At 40.9% G+C, this 21161-nt stretch overlaps 1 protein-coding gene across 2 annotated transcripts in view; it reads left to right on the plus strand.

The window, feature by feature from the left end:
- Positions 1 to 21161, plus strand: part of AP3B1 (adaptor related protein complex 3 subunit beta 1) — a 275539-nt gene that overhangs the window by 235612 nt on the left and 18766 nt on the right. For both annotated transcript variants that reach the window (XM_075066996.1, XM_075066997.1), the window contains exons 23-24: positions 7450 to 7681; positions 10106 to 10190. In XM_075066996.1, the coding sequence (XP_074923097.1) occupies positions 7450 to 7681; positions 10106 to 10190 (317 nt within the window). The remainder of the gene's footprint in view (positions 1 to 7449; positions 7682 to 10105; positions 10191 to 21161) is intronic.

Raw genomic sequence — 21161 nt, forward strand, 5'->3', positions numbered from 1 at the left:
AGGGTAGAGTATCCCCAGAGAAGAGATGGTCCCCAATACCAACTTCATCTTGCCCAGGGTCAGTGACTCCCGCACCCATTCTTGTGCTGTTGAAGCCATCCTCCACAATGCAACAGCAGCAGCCTTGGGACTGTTTGGGAACCAACGATGCTGGAGGCATATGCCGCAGGACAAGTTTTGCTATTCTTCTCGTTACCAGATTCTCCAGTAGTATGAGACAAGTCATCGAGTACCGGTTGACCTTCAGACTTTGTCAGTCTTACCTGCCAGTAAGGTTGAATCTTTAGTGCTATGGCTGACTTGGGACAGTCCAGTGCTGCCTCACCTGCTGTCATCCAAGTATACTGTCCCCACTAACAGTGTCTCCAAAGGTTTGCCACTGGTCCCTGGTACTACACTTGTCAGGTGACTTGGGTTCTTTTTTGGAACTTCTATGCTCTTTGCTCCTGGGATAGAAGGTGTCATTCACCTTCATCAAAAGGATTCCAATCTTGGCACCTGGCAGCGACCCCGTGATGGTCCAAGGGTGTGGATCTGTGGGCTTGTAGAGGTTGAGGTCCTATAACTTACAATAGCTGTATTGGAAACCATGGGGTTTTCCCCACCACCACCAGATCCTCCCCAGTTTATTCACCTGCCAGATCCCCGAGCAGATGACAGGATAGTTCACATGTGGAATCTCAGGAATTTACCCTGGTACCATCACTGGTACCAAGCAGAAATAACCTTGCATACCATAACCTCCATGTGGGGAGGTACAGGAGGCTGGAATTCAACCCCTTTTGCTGTTCTCCCCAGAAGAGCTGGTGGTGTCTGTGGTGTCTTCACCTCCTTAGGATGACTAGAGGGCCTACCAAGAACTCCTAAAGAGAGTTGCTGCTTCTCTGGACATCCAGATCAACGTACTGCAAGATAATTCCTAAAGCCTGGTAGACATACAGTGGTCACCAAGATTTTCCTGTGTAGCCCTACCAAGAGCCAAGAGAATTGAGCACAAGCACCATGGCTCTTCTCAGTGCTATGAACATTTTTGCACCCATCCTTCATCAGTTTCTTTGGTTGTCTTGGCAGTAAACAAAAGAGCATTTTGGGGATTGCCATCATCTACCCCAAAGGATAAAGAAGCAAAAAGACTTGACCTTTTCAATAGAAAGGTTTATTCCACTGTCAGCCTGCATTGTATCCTTGCTAGACAGATAAGATTTCTCCCTCTGGGACAGTGTTCACCTCAAAGCATCCCACCTTCCTGTGGTTCACAACAGTTTGGCGAACTGCCTGAGCAGATCTTTCAGCAGGGATCGCAAGTGGTGTTTCAGAGCGGATATTGTGAGCCTTATTTTTCCAACATAGGAGGGTCCCTCGGATAGACCTGTTTGCTACTCATGACAACAGGAAGTGCCAGCTCTTTTATTCAAGGACAGCTCATAGTCAGGGATCTCTTATCAGATGCTTTCCTTGTCTTGCAGAAGCACAAGCTGATGTATGCCTAGCCTCCTATTCCAATGGTGTTGACTAAGCTCAAGCAGGATCAGGCCCACATGATCCCCATAGCATTGGCTTGGCTTTGCCAACATGGGTTATCCAGTGTGCTGAACCTCTTCACAAGGGCTTCTTTGACATTACCTCCAGAGTCCAACCTGATTTCCCAGGAACCCAGCCAATTCCTGCCTCCCAACTCTTTTGTGCTCTCCATCTTACCACCTAGATGTTCCCTGGTTGATGCCTGGTTGTTTGGGAGAATATACAAAACATCCTCCTGAACAGCAGAAAGCCTTCTACTAGATCTTTATCTATTGAAGTGAGAACCATTTTTTTCTGGTCACAGCAAAAAGGTATTTCGCCAGTCCAGGCCTCTGTCCAACATATTCTACCTGAACATCCAACATCTGTCCACCTGAAACAGCAAGTCATATCCATTAGATCCACTCAGGTTCACCTTGCAGATGTTTCCGCTTTCCACCCTTCAATCACAAGCTGCTCAGTATGTTTTAACCAGGGGTGAAAGTAACTTAAAGGACTTACCAGTACACTGGAGTCCTGAATGAGGGCGTGGCCTCAACTGGAAGAGGCGTGGCCTCAACCAGAAAAGGCAGGGCCTTTAAATCAAGATTTAAAGGCCCCACTCTGGCTGCAGTTGGAAGCCCCGGGGCCTTTAAATCACCCCCGGAGCTACTAGCTGCAGAGGAGCCCGGGGCTAAGGGGAAATTTAAAGGGCCCGGGGCTCTGGCCACCGCTACCGCAGCAGAGCTCCAGGCCCTTTAAACTGCCGACAGAGCCCTGCCGCCATTACCCCAAGGCTCCAGCAGCTGAGCTCTGGTGGCACTATAAAGGGCCAGGGCTCCCCGCAGCGGCAGGAGCCCTGGTCCCTTTAAAGCACCGCCTGAGCCCTGGGGCTCAGGAGGCAATTTAAAGACCCAGGGCTCCAGCCTCTGCAGGGAGCCCCGGGACCTTTAAAGTGCCAGCCTGGGGAAGCTGGTCTGGTCCGGCACGCTGTACCAGCTCTTGCTGATACGCTATGCCGTACCAGCTTACTTTCAACTCTCTTTTTTACCCACTGTCAATTAGGTTCTTAAAAGGTATGGACAAGTTATATGCCCACATTGCAGAACCTATCCCTCTCTGGGACTTTAATCTGGTGCTAACAAAGTTGATCCTTTGAACTGATGGCTACCTGTTTTTACTCCATCTATCCATGAAAGTAGCATTTTTTGGTAGCTATTACGTCTTGAGAAGAGTGGCAGAACTACAAGCAACTGGTAGCTGATGCTCCCCACGCAATCTTTTATAAGGACTCCATACACATACTGCCCAACCAGTCCCGCCCTCCCCCCAGCTCCCAGTTAGTTAAGTAGTGACTGAAGTTGTTCTCACTTCTCCAACATATGAGACAGGGACAAGTTGTGCAGTGAGTGAGGCAGATAACTGCAGTAAAGGACAGGGCAATCTCAAAGGGCAAACTGGCCCACAGCACCTCTAACTAGCGGCTGCTACTCACTCTCCTGCTGCCTTGAAAAGAGCAGTCAGTCAGAAGGGGATTATCTCCACTGTGTATGTGGTTTTCTCATGTCAGGAGACCCAATACACTTAACAGGTTTAGAAATGTTCTGAAGTGGTTATAGACCCTTCTGCCTCTGTCTCTAGTATGTCCCTGTCCGTCCTTGCTCCTCAGCCCTCTGCATTCAAATCATGCTGTTTCCTTTTCCTCCTTCATGCTGTCTGGGCACTAGTGCAGAAGGTAGAAGGCACTGAGAGCAGGGCCAGCTTTAGGCCACGGAATTGGGCCCTGCGCCTTAGGCACCTCTTTAATTTTTTTTTTACTCACCCGAGGGGGGAGGGGTGTCCGAGTCTTCGGCAGTGGGGGGGGGGGGTGTCCGCTCCAGATCTTTGGTGGCATTTCAGCAGTGGCGGGGGGGGCTTCGGTGCCGCGGAAGACCCAGAGTGGACCACCCCCGCCGCCAAAGTGCCGCCAAAGCCCCAGAGAGCCACCGGGTATTCGTATTGGGATCTGCAGTTTATAAAGCTGATTCTGACTGAGAGTACTGGAGAAAGTCTCCCTACTCTGTTCTTGTGCCTGGCATCACAGTGTCTCCTGACAGACAGGAGGAATAATTATGACAAGGTCATGCTCAGCCTGGCAGCCCCATCTTGGAGCATGCTCACTGAGATTTGTGGGAATGGCACATACTCTGGCCTGGTCTACGGGGGGGTGGGGAGGCGGTGTCAATGTAAGATACGCAACTTCAGCTACAGGAATACCGTAGCTGAAGTCGAAGTATCTTATTCCGATTTACCTCCCGTCCTCACGGCATGGGATTGACGTCCGTGGGTCCCCCGTCGACTCCACTACTGCCGCTCGCTCCGGTGGAGTTCTGGAATCGACAGGGAGCATGTTTGGGGATTGATATCGCGTCTAGATGAGACGCGATATATCGATCCCTGATAAATCGATCGCTACCCGCCGATACGGTGAGTAGTCTGGACGTACCCTCAGTGTGGCTGGCTTAGAGCTCTGTGAAGGTGCAGCACACTCAATGTAGACAGTGCAAAAATTTGGTTTAGATTAATTTACTATAAGAGAATCAAAGAAGATTATCCCCAGGTCCTTTTCTTCAGAACTGCTGCTTAACCAGTCACATGAGATTCTTCCTTCCTAAGTGCAGGACTCTGCACTTGTCCTTGTTGAACCTCATCAGATTTCTTTTGGCTCAATCCTCCAATTTGTCTAGGTCACTCTGGACCCTGTCCCTACCCTCCAGTGTATCTGCCTCTCCCCCCAGTTTTGTGTCATCTGTGAACTTGCTGAGGGTGCAATTAATCCCATCATCCAGATAATTAATAAAGATGTTGAATGAAACCGGCCCCGAGATTGATCCCTGGAGCACTCCGTTTGATACTGGCTGCCAACTAGACATCGAGCTGTTGATCACTACCCGTTGAGCCCGATAATCTAGCCAACCAGGTGAATAATTGGTTGAAAAAATATACTTACAGTAGCTATCAATGGTTTGCTATCAAACCAGGAGGACATATCTAGTGGAGTCCCTCAGGAGTGTGGCTTGCGTCTAGAACTAGTCAATATTTTAATTAATGGCTTGAATATTGGAGTTAAGAGTATGCTTTTAAAATTTGCACACTAAGCTGTCAGAGTCGGGGTGGGTGTGTCTGCAGGCATTTTGGAGGACAGGATTAGATTTCAAAATGATCTTGTGAAATTAGAGAATTGGTCTGAATTCAACAAAATGAAATTCATTGAAGATAAGTGCAGAGTACTACACTTCGGAAGGAAAAAAGCAAATGCACAACTATCACATGGAGAATAACTGGCTAGGCCATAGTACAGCAGAAAAGGAGCTGGGGTTTTTAGTGGATCATAAATTGAACATGCACCAGCATTGTGGTGCAGTGGCAAAAAAAAAATGCTAATATTCTAGGGTATGTTACCAGCAGTGTCATATGTAAGACATATGTAAGAATAATTGTTCTTCGCTACTTAGCCCTGGTGAGTCTCAGCTGGAGTATTGTGTCCAGTTTTGGGCATCACACCTTGAGAAAGGTATAGACAAATTGGAAAAGGTCTAGAAGGAGATTTAAAAAAAAAAANTGCATCCAGTTTTGGGCCCCACACTACAGCAGAGATGTGGACAAATTGGAGAGAGTCCAGAGGAGGGCAACAAAGATGATGAAAGGTTTAGAAAACCTAACCTGTGAGGAATGGCTACAAAAACTGGCTATGTTTAGTCTTGAGAAAAGAAGACTGAAGGGGAACCTATTGAGGACTGTTAGAAAGAGGTCACCATATTGTCCTATGCTTTTCCAGGGATACCTGGGCAGGAGGATCCCAAAAGGAAAAAAAAAAAAGGGGGGGGGGGGGGAGGGTTAGAAAACCTAACCTGTGAGGAAAGGTTACAAAACCTGGCTATGTTTAGTCTTGAGAAAAGAAGACTGAAGGGGAACCTATTGAGGACTGTTAGAAAGAGGTTGATGATTAATTGTTCTCCATATCCACTGAAGATAGGACAAGAAGTAGTCAGCTTAATTTGTAGCAGGGAAGATTTAGGTTAGATATTAGGAAAAATGTTCTAACTATAAGGATAGGCATTGGACTAAGCTTTCAAGAGATGTTGTGGAATATCCGTCATTGTCCAACCTGTTCTGAAAAACTCCCAACACCCACCAGTGATGGTTTAGGTATACTTTGTTCTGTCTCTGCATATGACCTTTCAAGGTCTCTTCCAGCCCTACATTTCTGTGATTGTGATCTTCAGAGAATTTTGCCCTAACAAATCTCTCTTGAGCATTTGCAAATGATGATTTTTCAGAGACTTATAAAGTGCCAAATTTGGGCAACTTTTCACAAAGACAACAAAAGATGTATATTCCTGACCCCCTAAGCAATACTCCTACCTTCTCCAAAGCATGTACTCACTACACTTTCTCAGTGAAACAGCTGTGTGTATTTTAACACTTGCAGAACAACTGTTTTCCCTTAATCTTATTCTTTAAGCAGGGGTTCTCACAACAAAATTTTTGGTGGCCTCAGAGTGCAGCCACTAACTCTTGCTGGTGGCCACTTTGACAATTTTTCTTAAAATACTTAACTTTAGGAAAAACAAATAAATATGCACACATACATGTCCAAATATAATAATTTGTTTATGCAGAGTTTCCTTTTTTAGACATAATAATAATTAATAATGTACAGATGTGTCTCTTCTTTACTGGACCTAAACAGAATAGAAACACAAATAAGGTGCTTTACAAGTTTTTGTCTTTTTGCTGTTTCTTTTGCTGTTTTGGTTGTGGGCTTTTTTGGACTTGCTAGCTAGCTAGTAAATCAGATTCTGTGAAAAGTGATATTTGTATGTTGGTTAATACCACTTTTCACAGCAGCAGACTTGTTAGCTGGCTGGGAGGCAGTTAAAAGTGATATTAGCAAACACACAAACATCATTTTTCACAGCAGACTTACTCAGCCCTGGCAAGCCAGGGGACAAATTAAGCCCTTAGATGGGAAGGTAGTTATGGAGGCAGGGGAGGCCAGGGGTGATGGGGTAGGAGGGTAAGGGGTTGGGGACAGCAGTGGGGACCAGGTGCTGATAAAGGGGAGGAAGGGTGAGCCCAAAGCCCAGCAGCGGGGGGCACTAAGCTTGCTGCTATGCAGGCAAAGAACCAGCGCCCAGTGCTGCACAGTCAGAGCCCGCAATCAAAGCCTGCTGCTTCAGGAAGCCGGAAGCCTGAATGAGCCCCAATGCCCCAAGGAAGGTGGGGGACTTTCACCGGCTGTCTGTCTGCTCCTCCAGCATTTGTGGCTCAAGAGGGGGGCAGGGCCCAACCCCTCCTTGCGGCCCCAGGGGAGGGGCCTCTGCTTTGTCCCCCCACCCCTGGAAAAAAATCATCACTCAGGAGGCTGTAGCTGCAAGAAAGCATGTGGCTACATTTGAGAAATGCTGCTAGAGCAGCTGGACCATTTTAGCTGAAACTTAAAAAATCAGCTTGAAGCAGACAAATCTCAGCTCAGACAATCTGTCAAAGTTATAAGCAATTGGAAATAGTCTTATAATAGAAAGTTAGACAACTTTACCTGTAAGCAGAGCTCTTAGTTCTCAATACCAGAAATGTTGTAATTCTATTTCATGCTGTTCCAAATATTTCCTTTATTATGTTGTATTTGTGAACTTGAATATTTTCAACATGTTCTAATAGTTTTTTAACACATTCCACACATTTGTTGCTCTTGATCAAGTCAAAGCTTTAAGGTATTTTCATGAAAATCAATCTGCCCCCTGTTACTGCATTCCTGTCACATCCAAATCTCCCACAGAAGAGAGAGGGAGTTCTAGCTGGTGCAGAGAGTACAGTATTTAAACTGTCATATTATGTTCTTCTTCTACTATCCACAAGAATTGGCTAGTATGTTGTTCACTAATTTTTAACTTTTTTATGTAACAGGTCAGTTCCCCAATCTTTGTGCCAATGAAAACTCATGAATTGCTTCATCGAATGAGTGGGAAAGGATTAGCAGCTCATTATCACTTCTCAAGGCAGCCATGCATTTATGGAAATCAAATGGTATCTGTACAAGTGATGTTAACGAACACCACGGACCAGAAGTTAGAGAATATTCACGTAAGGGAGAGAAAGCTACCTGCAGGCATGAAGATGCATGTGTTTAACCCAATAGGTAATCAAATCATCTTTTTAAAACTAACTATGCAATATCATATTGTTTTGTTTAGTTAAAAACATGAAATGGAAAATACCAAATGTACTGATTTTTTTAAGTTAATTTTTTATTTTAGAAAGTGACAGTAAAAAAAAAAAAAAATTTAAGCATTATATGGCAAGGGTGTGTGTGTGTGGTTTAACATGGTGTCTGTTAAAGGGGAGCATTTCCAGTACGGTTATAATGAAAAAAACCATATAGTCATACTGCCTCTGGTTGTAATTTCTTCAGATCCTTTCATGTGAACATAAGAACAGCCATATTGGATCAAACAAAGGTCCATCTAGCCTAGTATCCTGTCTTCCCTTTTTCCAACTGACCTCTTAGCTGTTTGGTCACTACACTGACTAAGAAGCTGTCTTAGGACAATGCCAGTTGGAGGTTTGTGCCAGCAAGTTATGTTCACTTCCAAGGAATAAACATGGCACTTAGCCACTTTTTACTTATTTCAGAGCAAACTTTCCATGCTAGTGGCAACAAAACATATGGTCAAGTGTTTTGCATGGATAACATTTGATTCAGTTTGTATTTTAATCATGATACGTCTCTATAACTAAACATCCAGTTCAAGACAGTGACAAAATCTGAACTTGGTATTAAGTTGAACTGAATTGTGTCTTCCCATCTGGATATATAAATAAGCTCATAGCTTGAACTATCCTGTCCAAATGGAGAGGTAGAAACCTTTCTAGAGAGAAGTTTGTAACTCATATTTTATCATAAACCCAATTTTTTCCTTCTTTCCTAAAATCCGCAATGGAATATCATCCTCAAAATTCAGACAAAAAGACGAGTAGAATTTTTACCAGATTTGAAGTTAATCAAGAGGTTCCATAATTGTAACACGTTTAAAATTGGACATGTTCACTGGAGACTTTGCCACTTTGTTCCCCGGACAAAAAAAAAAAATCTGAAACAGATACGTTTGTTTGTGGTATCCATCATGTACACTCCTTCATAATTGCAAGCAGAAAATAATTCTATTATGTAATTTTTATTTCCTTCTATGTTGTTGCTTGTCTGATTTGCTTGTGCTCAAGTTTTCTTCATTCTTCCTCAATTTCTTCTGGATCTGAAGTTTATACCCACCTGTCTTATCCTTTTCAGTACATTTTGTATTCTTTGTGTTTCTCATGGGTGTTGTCTACTTTAAGAAAGTTAAGTCCCGTAATTCCACAAGGAGAGCACAGTGGAAGTGTCTGTGTAGCCAGGCATTCTTATCAGTTTTCCAAACTTACTCTGTAGCCTCTGCAGTTGGAGTTCTGCCCAATAACAGTGGCAAATGGGGCATGGAGTATTTCTTTCTAGATGCCACACAGATCCTTATACAGACTTGACTTTCTTGAAGCACTTCCTGTTTTCCCTCCATTATTTGAAACCCTCCTCCCCTGGGTTTTCCGCATTTTTCCACAATTTGCTTTACTGCCTTTAGACTTCTTCATATTTCTCCCCATCATTAAAGAGCTGACTCGTTCTGATTTCCTAAAGATGTAGAACAGAGTAGCACAAAAATTTTCTCTGTCCAGACATTTTTAATTTGACTTTCCTTTTTGAAATGGCATCTGTTCAATTACCTTCCTTTGTGTTGTTTCTCTTGTACTGTTCTCTAGTTGAAGTTCTCCCCAACAACCAGTTTTTGTATATGTTCCTTTGGTATCAATGAAGGACCCAGCACCTCACCTAATCCTTCAGTCTGCAAGTCCTATCCTAAGTCCTTCAGTCTGCAATAGTGTAGGGTTAGAATGGTGATCTGGCGCAGAAGAGGTTCAAGAAACAAACAGAGAACTTACTCTTGATGTCTTCATTTAGGAAGTGCTGCATTCTGCACTGCTTGTAAAATGAAGGCATATCCTCCATTTTAGGTCCATAATCTTCCCAGCCTCCCATGTAACTAGTGCAAACAAAATTTGGAGAGAAGCAGGCCACATTGGCTATAGAATTTTTTAAACTTGATTTTCCCCTTCACTGTACAGTAGTGTGCATTTTACTAGTGCTCTTGTGCTGTCTTGCTCTTCAGTTTTCAGATTCAATGAATAAGTGGTGTCATGCTGAATGAAATGCAAATGCTGCATCTGCACACAAGCAAACAGATAACATGTGACCTTAATGTTTTTTCTGTAATTATATGTCCCTGCTGTTTTAATCTGAAGCATTGGTTCACTAATAGTATGATTAGATTTTAATGGTAATATTTAAAATGCATTTATTGTAGGAAGTTTCTCCCAAGACACTTTAAAAAATAAAAATACAAAATTTGCTCAGAACCTCTCCAAGTTTAAAGAAGCTGTAAACATTTGTTGTTTTACATGTTATCAGATTTTTGTATTTAGATTGGCTGATCTGATTTTTTTTTGCATGCTTAATTTACATGTTCTATTCTAGAATTTCTTGAGCCTGAGGAATCCATTACTGTCTCAATGGGTATTGACTTTTGTGATTCTACTCAGACTGCCAGTTTCCAGTTGTGGTAAGTTTTGTTTTTGTTTTGTTTTAACATTTGATTGTTCTGAATGGAAATTGAAGGGAGAAATCTTTGTCTTTTTTACACAGCTTCTTCCATAACTAGATTAAAAACATGATATTTGAATTTGGTCTGATTATTTTTTGAACTAGTTTGAAGCCTAACTAGAATTTGTATGGGCAAAGTGCTTATTGTATTTTTGGTATTTGTTACAGAACTAGGCAAAATAGCTCATCATAAAATGGACATTCAAGATGTATATAGAGAAATGAGGCATAGTAACCTTGTAAACTTTACTATTCCACTGTTTTTCCAAATGATTTTTGAAAGTTTGTGATACTTGATGAGAAAACTTATGCACGTATAGTAAAGTCAAGCAGTGCACTTTCAAATCTGGGTTACCTAAACAAATCAGTTTCTTCTGTTAGGTACCTGACCTGTTTGTGGTTCTGTTCTTTTCACGAGTTTAGTTTGGTAACTCTGAGGTTGCAGATGGATCCTACCATTTGTTGTAACTGAATTTTCAGAAACATTTTAATATGTAATTTACTAACATAATATCAAGAAACAAAATGAAACCAAAGAAAAGTATCAGAGCCAAAAATTGAGTGCTCATATACATACGGCAACAATCATCTTTGAGGGACTCCTGCTCTATTTGCAGAACAGTCAGCCTAATGCTCTGCAGCCAGTCTTTATATATATAATAGTTTCTTGAGCTTTCCTTGCCTTTCCTTTACCTGGATACTGCATTTTTACTTAATCAGCTGAAAGCATTTGCCTGCCTATAGCATTAGCGTCTCTCTTTGGATAGGACCACCCCTTTCTTGTTCACATAGGGAGCAGTTGACCCCAGGGTCTAGTATAGTGCCTTTATTAGTATAGTTTCTTCCTCTGTTACAAGAGTTTGCAAATCAAAACACACCAAACTAAGGGATTTAATATCCTTAAAAGGCCATCCTGATTGTCCAGAGCCTATGTAATAGGCTTGTAGTGTTTATCACCCAAGTAAACCACCCCCAGATTTGCAAGTAGGAGAAGCCTCTTCCTAATAGTGAAAAAAGACATTGGGAGAAGCTGGGGGAGAAATTAGTAGGTGGCCAGCCCACTAGTGTCTGCCAAATATGCCTTGCATATATGTTTTTATATATACTTTGCTTATCATTATCATGCCTAAGAGCCTGCATTGTATCTAAGTTCCTTACATATTTTGATTTAAGCAGAAAAAGTGCCTGCTAACCCATTGGGAGCTCCATTGTCAGGCAACGTGAATTCATGCAAAAATAGTAGCAGAATCCAAACTCTTTTGCCCATGTCACTAAATTTAACCTACTTACTAGTCTTTACCTTCCCCTTAACATATCCTGAAACAAATATTGCAAGAAACTTTTCTCATCACTTGTCATACCACATGGGTTACGGAATTGTCAACCTTATCACAATGCCCAAAACTGGTTAGGTGAAAAGTGTCTTTCCTTGTAGAAAGTTCTGTACTCGTTTGTTTAATAATTTTTTAAAAAAGGGTACAGTGATCAATGGTAGTTTGGAAACTTATAGATTCTTAAAGACTGGGGATACGAGATTTATAGTAGAAAAACTACTGTGCTTTCATATATGTTAAACATGCCACTCAAGAAGAGCCAATACAGAAGTTACATTTTCTCTTTTTTCATGGGAGCTTACTATTGAAAATGTTTTTCTCAACAACCCTTTGCTTGTGATATTCCTTTGTATGCTAAGTCCCTAGGTGAGGTTATTTTAAAGATATTCTTATCTCCAGCATGATGCCTATGGCATGTAGCATATGCACAAGTTATGCTATTGTGTCTTTCTCGATGATGACAGCAGCAATGGTAATCAGCAACTGATCTGAAGTCTTTAAAAACTAAGCTTATTTTACTGTACAGCACATTAGTCCAGTGCAAGCTTTGTTTTGACATAACGAAGGAAGCAGAGTTCTAGGCAATGCAACTTCAAAATTGTTACAAAAATGTGAGGTATCTGTTTCTCTAAACACAAACGTAGTTAGCTTTTTTATTTTAAAATTACATATAATGTCAGAATATTTAAACAAGCATATACATTCTTTTTAAAAACAGCAAATATTTTAAGTACATCTTTTAAGTGTGTAAATGATTCAGCTCCAATCATACACCATTTATTGCTGAGAATCTCTGCAGTGATGAGTATAAGCAATGTAGCATAACACATTGATTTTATGCAGATCATCGCCTTTATGTTTTGGGAGGTCTGCTATATTAGTGATATATAAAAACTGATTACTTTCTCCAACATTGCCTGGTAATTGTTTATTATTTTCCTATTAGACAAACAAGACAGATCAATATTCCTGAACACCAACCAGACTATGAGTAACATCACTGTAAATAGATTTGCCTCAGACACCAGTCCTGTATTCATTTTAATGATTTGGACAATGTGATCCCAATGACAAAGCTCGAGCTAAACACTAAGTTTAAAGTTAAATTAAGAATAGGAATTGCTTACTTTGTTTGTCTCACTGATTAATAAACCCTTTGATATTTGAGAATACTGTTGAAGGGGGAAAAATAAAGATGTACTTTGAGTAAAATTTGCTGTTTTATTGTTCTAAAAATCCTTGTAGTATGTATATGTGTATTAGGTGATTCTGTGTTTTATGATGGTCTTTCAGCCATGTGAATCTGTTTAAAATACAATCAATGGCAGTTTTTAACTCTCGATACTTTCTAAAAAGTTTTTTTGTTCAAAAGCTTGTGTGTGAATTATTTCAAGAATATTTTGACAAAATGTGTCCTAACATCTTTATTTTGCTGTATTGTCTTGCATGAAGATATATATGTATGTCATTTATTTGAGCTGTTTGGGGCATATGAAGCAGTTCCCCGATCATAATTATTATCCTGCTTTTTACCAAAAGGAGCACTTTGTCTTGCATCAAATGTAATTGATCCTGAAGCAGTGTAATCACAATTACTCACTTTCTTAATTGGCCTGCCCAAAATCAGAAAATGGAAACCGATCGGCAGTGTTTAAATCAATAGCTTTGTAGTAGTGCTTGTGGGGGTTGGGAGATAGTGGTAATGTGTAGATCAATTGGTCTTAGATGCCAATCATTGACTGTGTGTTTTGCATAGTAAACACTACCTGTCTGCTTCAGATGTTGTAGTGTTAGTGGTTCAATAAATGCAAACTATATTAAGAAAAAAGCAAGAATGACTAATAAAATATTTAGATCACTTCTTTTAAAAGATCTTGAACATATCAAGGGCAGTGAAGGAGAAACTGTAATATACAGCATTGAAAGCTCTGAGAGCTTTGAAAGACCTCCCTAATAAGCACTATTTTATTAAGCAAAGCTTTCGAAGATCACATACCTAATTAGAGAGAAAGGAGAAACTCTTTAACTTGAAAACTGTTCTAATACATTTATTTAGAACATACATTTGGTTGCTCATCCTGTCTGCTCATAGTGAGAACATCACTGCCTTTCTTGTGCAATCTCTGAGCAAATGCACCTTTTCCCCTTTCACTTAATTTCTATACAATAATTCTTTTTATGTGTGTTTTTTAGAAGAAAAAAAACTGAGGGTCAGGATGAGTAAATTGCCAATCTTCGTCTTCTAAAAAGCATGTACGTGTGTGTACACAGACACCATGTGTATATATGTGTGTGAGAGAGAGAGAGAGAGTGAGTTGTATATTTAGGGTTTTCAACTTGGGTCCAACATTGCAGTTGCCTGAAGCGAAGGGAAGGACTCCTATTGCTTGGAGTATCTACTGCCCTAAAAGATCTTGGGAAGGGGAAACAAGTGTGTTCCTCTCTCCCCCACCGAAAAAAACCCCACAAAAAAACATACAAACTTCTAGAGGTGGGCTAGTGCTGTATGTGAAAAGAACCTGTTCTCTTTTCCCTCCACTTCCTGATCCCTGGAAAAATTCTGTGGCAGGCCATCAGGACTCTATGTGGAGGAAGGGAAGAAGCCTGTGCTGTTAGTGTCTCCCCAGTGTGATGGGTTGTTCTCCTTTAAGGTGCCACCTGATGTACTGAGATATCACTGAGCCCACCTGTTCTGTCAGCCTTTAACCTGTCTTGCTGAGCCAGGCTCTTAAGCCTCCTCTAGCGCACACACACAGGCAGGGCCACACCCAGCTGCACAAAGACACAAGACACTGAGATCAGTTCTGTGAAGACTCAGCTTAAGGGACTTGCCCCAGCACTCAGGTGCCCACCTCCTTTGAGTGCAGACTCAAGGGTATACTGTCTTGCACTGGGTAGAAAAATCTGCACAGTGCAAGCTCATAAAAATTCACCCTCTCCCTCAATGTGAAGAGAGAGATGCACAGCTTCTTGCCCCACCCCAGTTAGAAATTGCACAAACTGAGTTTAATAATAGAACAAATTTATTAACTATAACAGATAGATTTTAAGTGATTATAAGAGATAGCAAACAGAACAAAGCAAATTACTGAGCAAATAAAACAAAACACTCAGACTAAACTTAATACACTAAAGAAATTGGCTGCTAATAGTAATTTCTCACCCTAAATGTTGTTTCAGGCAGATTACAAAGATTCTTGAAAGCCAGCTGCACTGGCTGCAGTTTGAAACTTCAGGTATTACTCATAGGCTAAACATCCTTCCAGCCTGGGCTCAACTCTTCTCGCCCCAGTTCAGTTCTTGCTTCCAGGTGTTTCCCTGGTGTCTCTCTTAAGAGGGGGTGGGGGAGGAGGCATAGGAAAACCACGATGATTTCACTTCTCTGTCTTATATAGCTTTTGTGTATGGTGGGAAGCCTTTGTCTTCCACTGGAAAAACACTGGCATTCCAAGGGGGGTCACATATCTCTGCAGGGTCCTAGCAGCCATTACTCCTAGGCTGTCTGGGGTGTCCACAGGAAGACTAAGCTCTTTCACAGTCCGTTATCTTTGCTGATGGGCCATCAGCCCTGTCTGGCTTTTTCATTGTTGTACCTGAAGGGCTAGTTATAGATATCACCCAAGGTAGCACTTTTGAAATACAGATAAATGGTCAATATTCCTAACTTCAGATACAAAAATGATACATGCATACAAATTGGATAACCAAATTCAGTAAGTCATAACCTTTCCAATGATATTGTACATGAACCATCTTGCATGAAGTATATCTCCATTATGGCATATCCATATCATAAGCATATTTCCATGAAGAATATGGAGTGCAATGTTGCACCCAAAATCTAAGAGCCTGAGGAGTGGGAGTGGGCAGGATGTCACCACAACTACCGAGAGGGGGAGAGAGCTGAAGTGGAATGGGAAAAAGTGCTTGTATGTTCTCCATTCCTGTCCCTCAAAATAACGAGCAGACTTGGGGTCAAGAGAACGCAGCACACATTGAAAGATGGCAGAGAGATGGTAATAGATACAGGTCTGGTTACTAAACCCAGCCCCAAGAACTGAGCTCCTGCTCCTCCCAGTACTGCCACTGGAACCATTAAGGGCCAGTCTGTGCTCTGCTCCTGGCAGTACTTGGATCTGCTGCTGGGAAAGAGGGGAGATGATGCTCTGCATCCACCTACCCCCGCTTGGCCAAAGCCTCTCTGAATGGCATATTTGCACACAAAAGCCAGAAGTTGGTTTGTCAGGGAGGGGAAATGTAGCAGTTTTTTTGTGGAAACTGCCAAGAAGGGATCTAGATCTGCTCTCTTCAGTCTCTTCCTACTCATGAAATCTCTTGCTGCATATTCTTTTAAGGGTACAGGTGCTCCTTTTCCCCAGATCTCTTAGAGATGCATATTTTTGAAGAAGCAAGTATCCTCCCTTCTTTCAGGCATCTCTATACCCTGAAATCTACCTGAGCAGGATGTCTATCTGCAATCAAGAAGAACAAGAAAAGGATCAATCAAGTACCCTAACATCCAACCTTCTCACAAAAATATTGATACTACAAAACCAGAAGTTATTTACCAAGCCTGATCCTCTTCTTCCTGAAAAGTCAGTTTTAAAAAAAGTGCATGTTTACTCAGGTATAGACACTGACTTGTTTGACTCATGTAATAGCATCTGAATCATAATGTACAAGAAGCTATATAAAAAATGTGCCAAAGGCAGTTGTTAGAGAGAAATCAGCTTTCATATCACTCTCAATCACATTTTCACCTCTGCATATGGTGTTTCCCTGGACAGTGCTTTGTTAGCTGGTCAGTAAGTTATCGCTTGGGGTGTGTACTTACTTACTTATTTATTTAAAACTTTTGGACATTAAGACAAGCAGTCTGGTGCTCTTCCCTCCACTATCAGTCACTCTAAAGCCAGGCACTAATTGGCCCACCTCCAGAAAGCAAGTACATCAGACTGGATGGCTGACCTGGAGGAGGCAGTGCTGGGTCTGAACAACTGCTCCCACCTGTGCAAATCCAGGGCCTTTCTTAGCCAGATGCTTCTCTTCCTTTCCTCAAAGAGATTAGCTGGAAAAGTAGAGAAAATCCAAACACCTCAAAAAGGTGAAATCAAGAGGAAACTTAAATATTATTATTCTTTCTCTCCCAACTTTTCTTCCTGTTTTTTGTATCTCTTTGAATATAAACAATGGGAAATTAGAATCTGCAAAAGACATGTTCACGACCATGGCCTAGCATGGTATTACTCTTATGGTTATCAAGGGAATAGGAGGCGGCTAACTTTGTAGCAAGGTCTCCATTAAAGAAGCAGGCATCCTCTTTACTGTGACTTTGAAAGCATTATCAAAATCAGTGGGTGCAGGCCTGCAGAGGTCAGTAGTTGACTTTTGAATCCGTTGAAAGGTTCTCAAATACTGTGGTGATAACCATGGTATAAAAACTTAGATAGAGAATTAACAGGCAATACTCTAATGTTTTGTATGTTTCTAAGTGGTAATACTATTTACATTTGTTTCAGAGGTAGACACAGCTGTCCTTGCCCGCTAAGTCTACCATTATCATGGATAAGAGGACTTCTTCCTCAAGATCATCTGGTAAACAGCCACTTATGGTTTTTGCATAAGTGATCCAGGACAGATTGGTCCAAACAATGCCAGGTGTCGACTGGATTCTTTGGGAGCAAACTGGCAAAAGAACAGAAAAGTGACAAGTGACAGGACAACCTTCTGTTGCAAGCATCCCAGAGAAAATTTATTTCATGCTCCTCCTAAACGATCAAACATGATCTTGTAATGTCATTTAATCTATTAAGTAGATTGTTTCTCCCCCTTGGTTCCTATGTTTGTAAACTTTCTTTGATGTATTGGATATAGCACCCAGGTAGTCTGAGATAATGCCAGGCATATGGTGAAAGCCTTCAAAAGAGCTGTGTGGCTCAAAAGCTTGTTTCTGTCACCAACAGAAGTTGGTCCAATAAAATATATTACCTCACCCATCATGTCTCTCTACAGTTTAATACCTTTTTTCAGGCAACAGTAGAATAATGCTGAGACCTAGTTTGGTCTGTACCTCACTAAGAGTACTACTCCATACTTAACATGCCACTCCACAACAGAATCTCTTATCAGACATCCTAGCCTTTTCTTGCAGGGCTCCTGAGCATACTTTTAATTGAGAGGCTCTTATTCTGTACTAAGGTTGTAACTTCTGCCATCGGAAAATGCTTAAGCCCTTCTGGTTTGAAAACTGGAGAAATCTTCCCATGCAGATTTTATGTACCCTTGGCTATTTGTAATTCTTCACCTGGTTTGACAAATTTTCTTCTCTGTTGTATTTTTTTATAAACGTAATCTCCCAAGAGACTTGAAGCAAGAGCATTTACAAGAGATGTTTCAGTGTAGTCTTAACCATTCTTCTGGGATTTTGAAAACTATTTCTAATAGGAACTTTTAAGCTATGAAATATTTCTCACAGGTTTTGATATATAGTAGTTAAATTAATTTTAAATAGAGTTGAATCAGTTCTTAGTTACAACATTATTTTATGCAAATGACATTGTCTTACTATCCAGATTTGTATTTAGTAGCAAACACTTTTAATTAAGTATTTAATATGATGACTTTTAAAAAATTATATCCATAATTAAATTAGATATAAAAGAGGACCCACTACACACATGTTAGTGCTTTTGGCTCCTGTAGAAGAGTGGGCTCACTATTGGAACACCTCTTTGTGGCAGGGCATGGTGCAGCAGCTCTTCCGTGGTTAGTGCCCCCTGACAATAGTCACTCCAGTCCCACTGTGGTCTGCCTCTTCTGGCAACTCAGACCTCTGGTCAGGTCATGTTTTAGACTCAAACCTTCCAGGGTAACAAAGTCCAAATGATTGAAAGTCCAGCATCCTTACGAAAAGTCTTTAATCCTGACTCTGGGTTCTGTAGGCCTCACACCCTTTACTCACCTTCATCATCCTTATTCCCTTCTCAGGGCTTCCTGCCACCGTCCATTATTCTGGTTTCCAGTCCAGGGACCCTATAACCAACATGCAAAGTCTGTTCCATCAGGCTCCTTACTGCTGCCTCCCTTGACATCTGCTGTAGCCTCTTTATCAAGCATTCTCCTCACTGCCTCTCTAAGTTCACCATTCTTTCAGGGCCAGGACTCACAGGGCTCTCCCGTGGAACCTTCCAGCAAAATCTCCAACTACAAGTACAAAAATAAACTCACTTTTGTCCTCTTCAGGCTTGAGCTTTCATCTCTCTGTATTCCTTAACTGAACACCTCCCAGTGCTCTCTCCCTGCAACGTCCCAATCCTGTCTTATCGAGTTATACTGCTGGAGCTTTCTCCACCTCACTGGCTGTTCTGTGTTTCTCCTAGCCTCCTGCCAGACTTCTGTACTCAGGAGAGGATCCCAGGGCCATCTCTCTCCCTAGGCTTCCTCCTTGACCTGCCTGGGCTTTCAACCCTCTAGTACCAGAGAGTGACTACAAAGTTTCTCTCCTGCAGTCTCTTTCTAATCTACTTCCTTTCTTTATACTCACCACTGAGTTCCTTTCTCAGCTGGTCTTCATCTTTAATTAAGCCTGGCCTATTCATCAAGTGCAGCCAGGTAGCATAGTTGTGTTCATATGTGGGATATACACCGCATCACAGATCTCTACGTAGGGATTATAGGCCTGGAAAAAATACCAAAATTTAGAGTCACTGATATTCAGTGTAAAGAGAATTATAGTGATTGGAGCAAAGCAGGAATGGTTTTCTGCAGCTGAAAAACAATTGTACTATATCAAAGTATGCTGGATCTCAGCAATTCTAGCTTAAAATAAAGTAAATCTTGCCTAATGACCATAAGAAAAAGCAACAAGACATCCGGACGTCCAGTGAGCAGAAAACCTATTGATAAAGTTGGAGGAGATGGAAACTATTTTAATGGCTTTATTAAGAAATATTAATGAGCTTGTTACTTTGGGGGGAGAGTGGATTGTTTGGTTGGGCCAGTGGTTCTCAGCCTTTCCAGACTACTGTACCCTTTTCAGGAGTCTGATTTATCTTGTGTACCCCAAGCTTCACCTCACTTAAAAACTACTTTCTTACAAATCAGACATAAAAACACAAAAGTGGCACAGCACACTATTGAAAAATTGCTTACTTTCTCATTTTTACCATATAGTTATAAAATAAATCAATTGGAATATAAATATTGTACTTGCATTTCAGTGTGATACTTGAGCCTGTTTTTCACTTCTGAGCCTTGTCATTCCGGGAGACAGTAAAGCGACAGCAACAATTACATTTTTCTTCATATTGAATCTATTCTTACTCTCAGGGCCACCATTAGGGGGTGGCAAGCAGGGCAATTGCCTAGGGTCCCATGTATGAAATTTTAGTTTGTATTGTCTTCACTCATGCTTTTTATGTAGCCTGTTCTAAAACTAGGCAAATATCTAGTTTAGTTGATGTACCTGCTGGAAGATCTTTGCATGACCTCAAGAGCCACTGGATTGGACAGTACTTAATAAGGGTCCTCTCCCACTGCTTTAGAATACTTATGTAGGAGCCAAGCTACACTGATACTTTCCCACTATAAAAGGGTTAGATTGTATACATCTGGAGACACTATGCTGTCAATACAGTAGGTCAGATTAATGTATAAATAGCATGGTCTGCAGTAGATCCAACAGTATGCTGAATTATCCCATAATCGTTCTTGGTTATATTTTGAAAGTGTTTTGGTTTTGTTTTGTTAAATTATTATGAAGGTGTTGTTGAATCCCCTTATAGCCATTTGAGTTCAAACAAGCCACTTAAACCATATAAAAAAAAATGTTGTCTGGAACAATTGGCTAAAGAGTCACTCTTTCACTCCCAAATTCCTGATGTTCTCATATGAAAAAATACTACAATGAAATAATATAATTGTTAAATTGTATGTCTCAGCCCACTTCAGTCTCAACATATGCTAACTCCATCCTTGCTATTTCAGTGTTCTGTTGTCATTAGATAAACTGACAATATTCAAACTATATAAGAAAAATAATGAATGTCAGGATTGTAAGCAGGAATCGAGTTAAAAATTATTTATAAAATGGAATAGCAACCTGTGACATAAATCATTATGAAGCTTATCTCAGCCAGACTTTAAAGAATCATTTTAGTATATATTTACTGAGCTTAGGTTTAGAGTATTAATGTCAGTTATTATTCTGCTACATTACATTTGACACATCTACATTTGGCATTTAAAAGCACATCACGGGTTTTAAAAATCAAATAATTTTAGAATATATAAAATGTATCTTCTAAGTGTTTCTGATGCTAAATTTGTAGCAACTGGTTAAAATACAGTAACTGGGACATAAAACATATATTTTTCTGATTTCAGATACTTTGTCTTGTAATTTTTTTAATCAGAGGAAAAATATGACTTCTGTATTAATCATCCAGTGGTGTTTCCTACATCAGCCAATCTAATTTCAGACTTCTAAGGTGAAAACATTATAAAAAATCAATAGCAAATGTTTTAGATTGATTTAAATACCATGGATATTAATCAATTGATTTTTGTACTACTAATGATTGTACCATTATGTTTAA

This window comes from Chelonoidis abingdonii, chromosome 6 (assembly GCF_003597395.2).
Source record: "Chelonoidis abingdonii isolate Lonesome George chromosome 6, CheloAbing_2.0, whole genome shotgun sequence".
NCBI lineage: Eukaryota > Metazoa > Chordata > Testudines > Testudinidae > Chelonoidis > Chelonoidis abingdonii.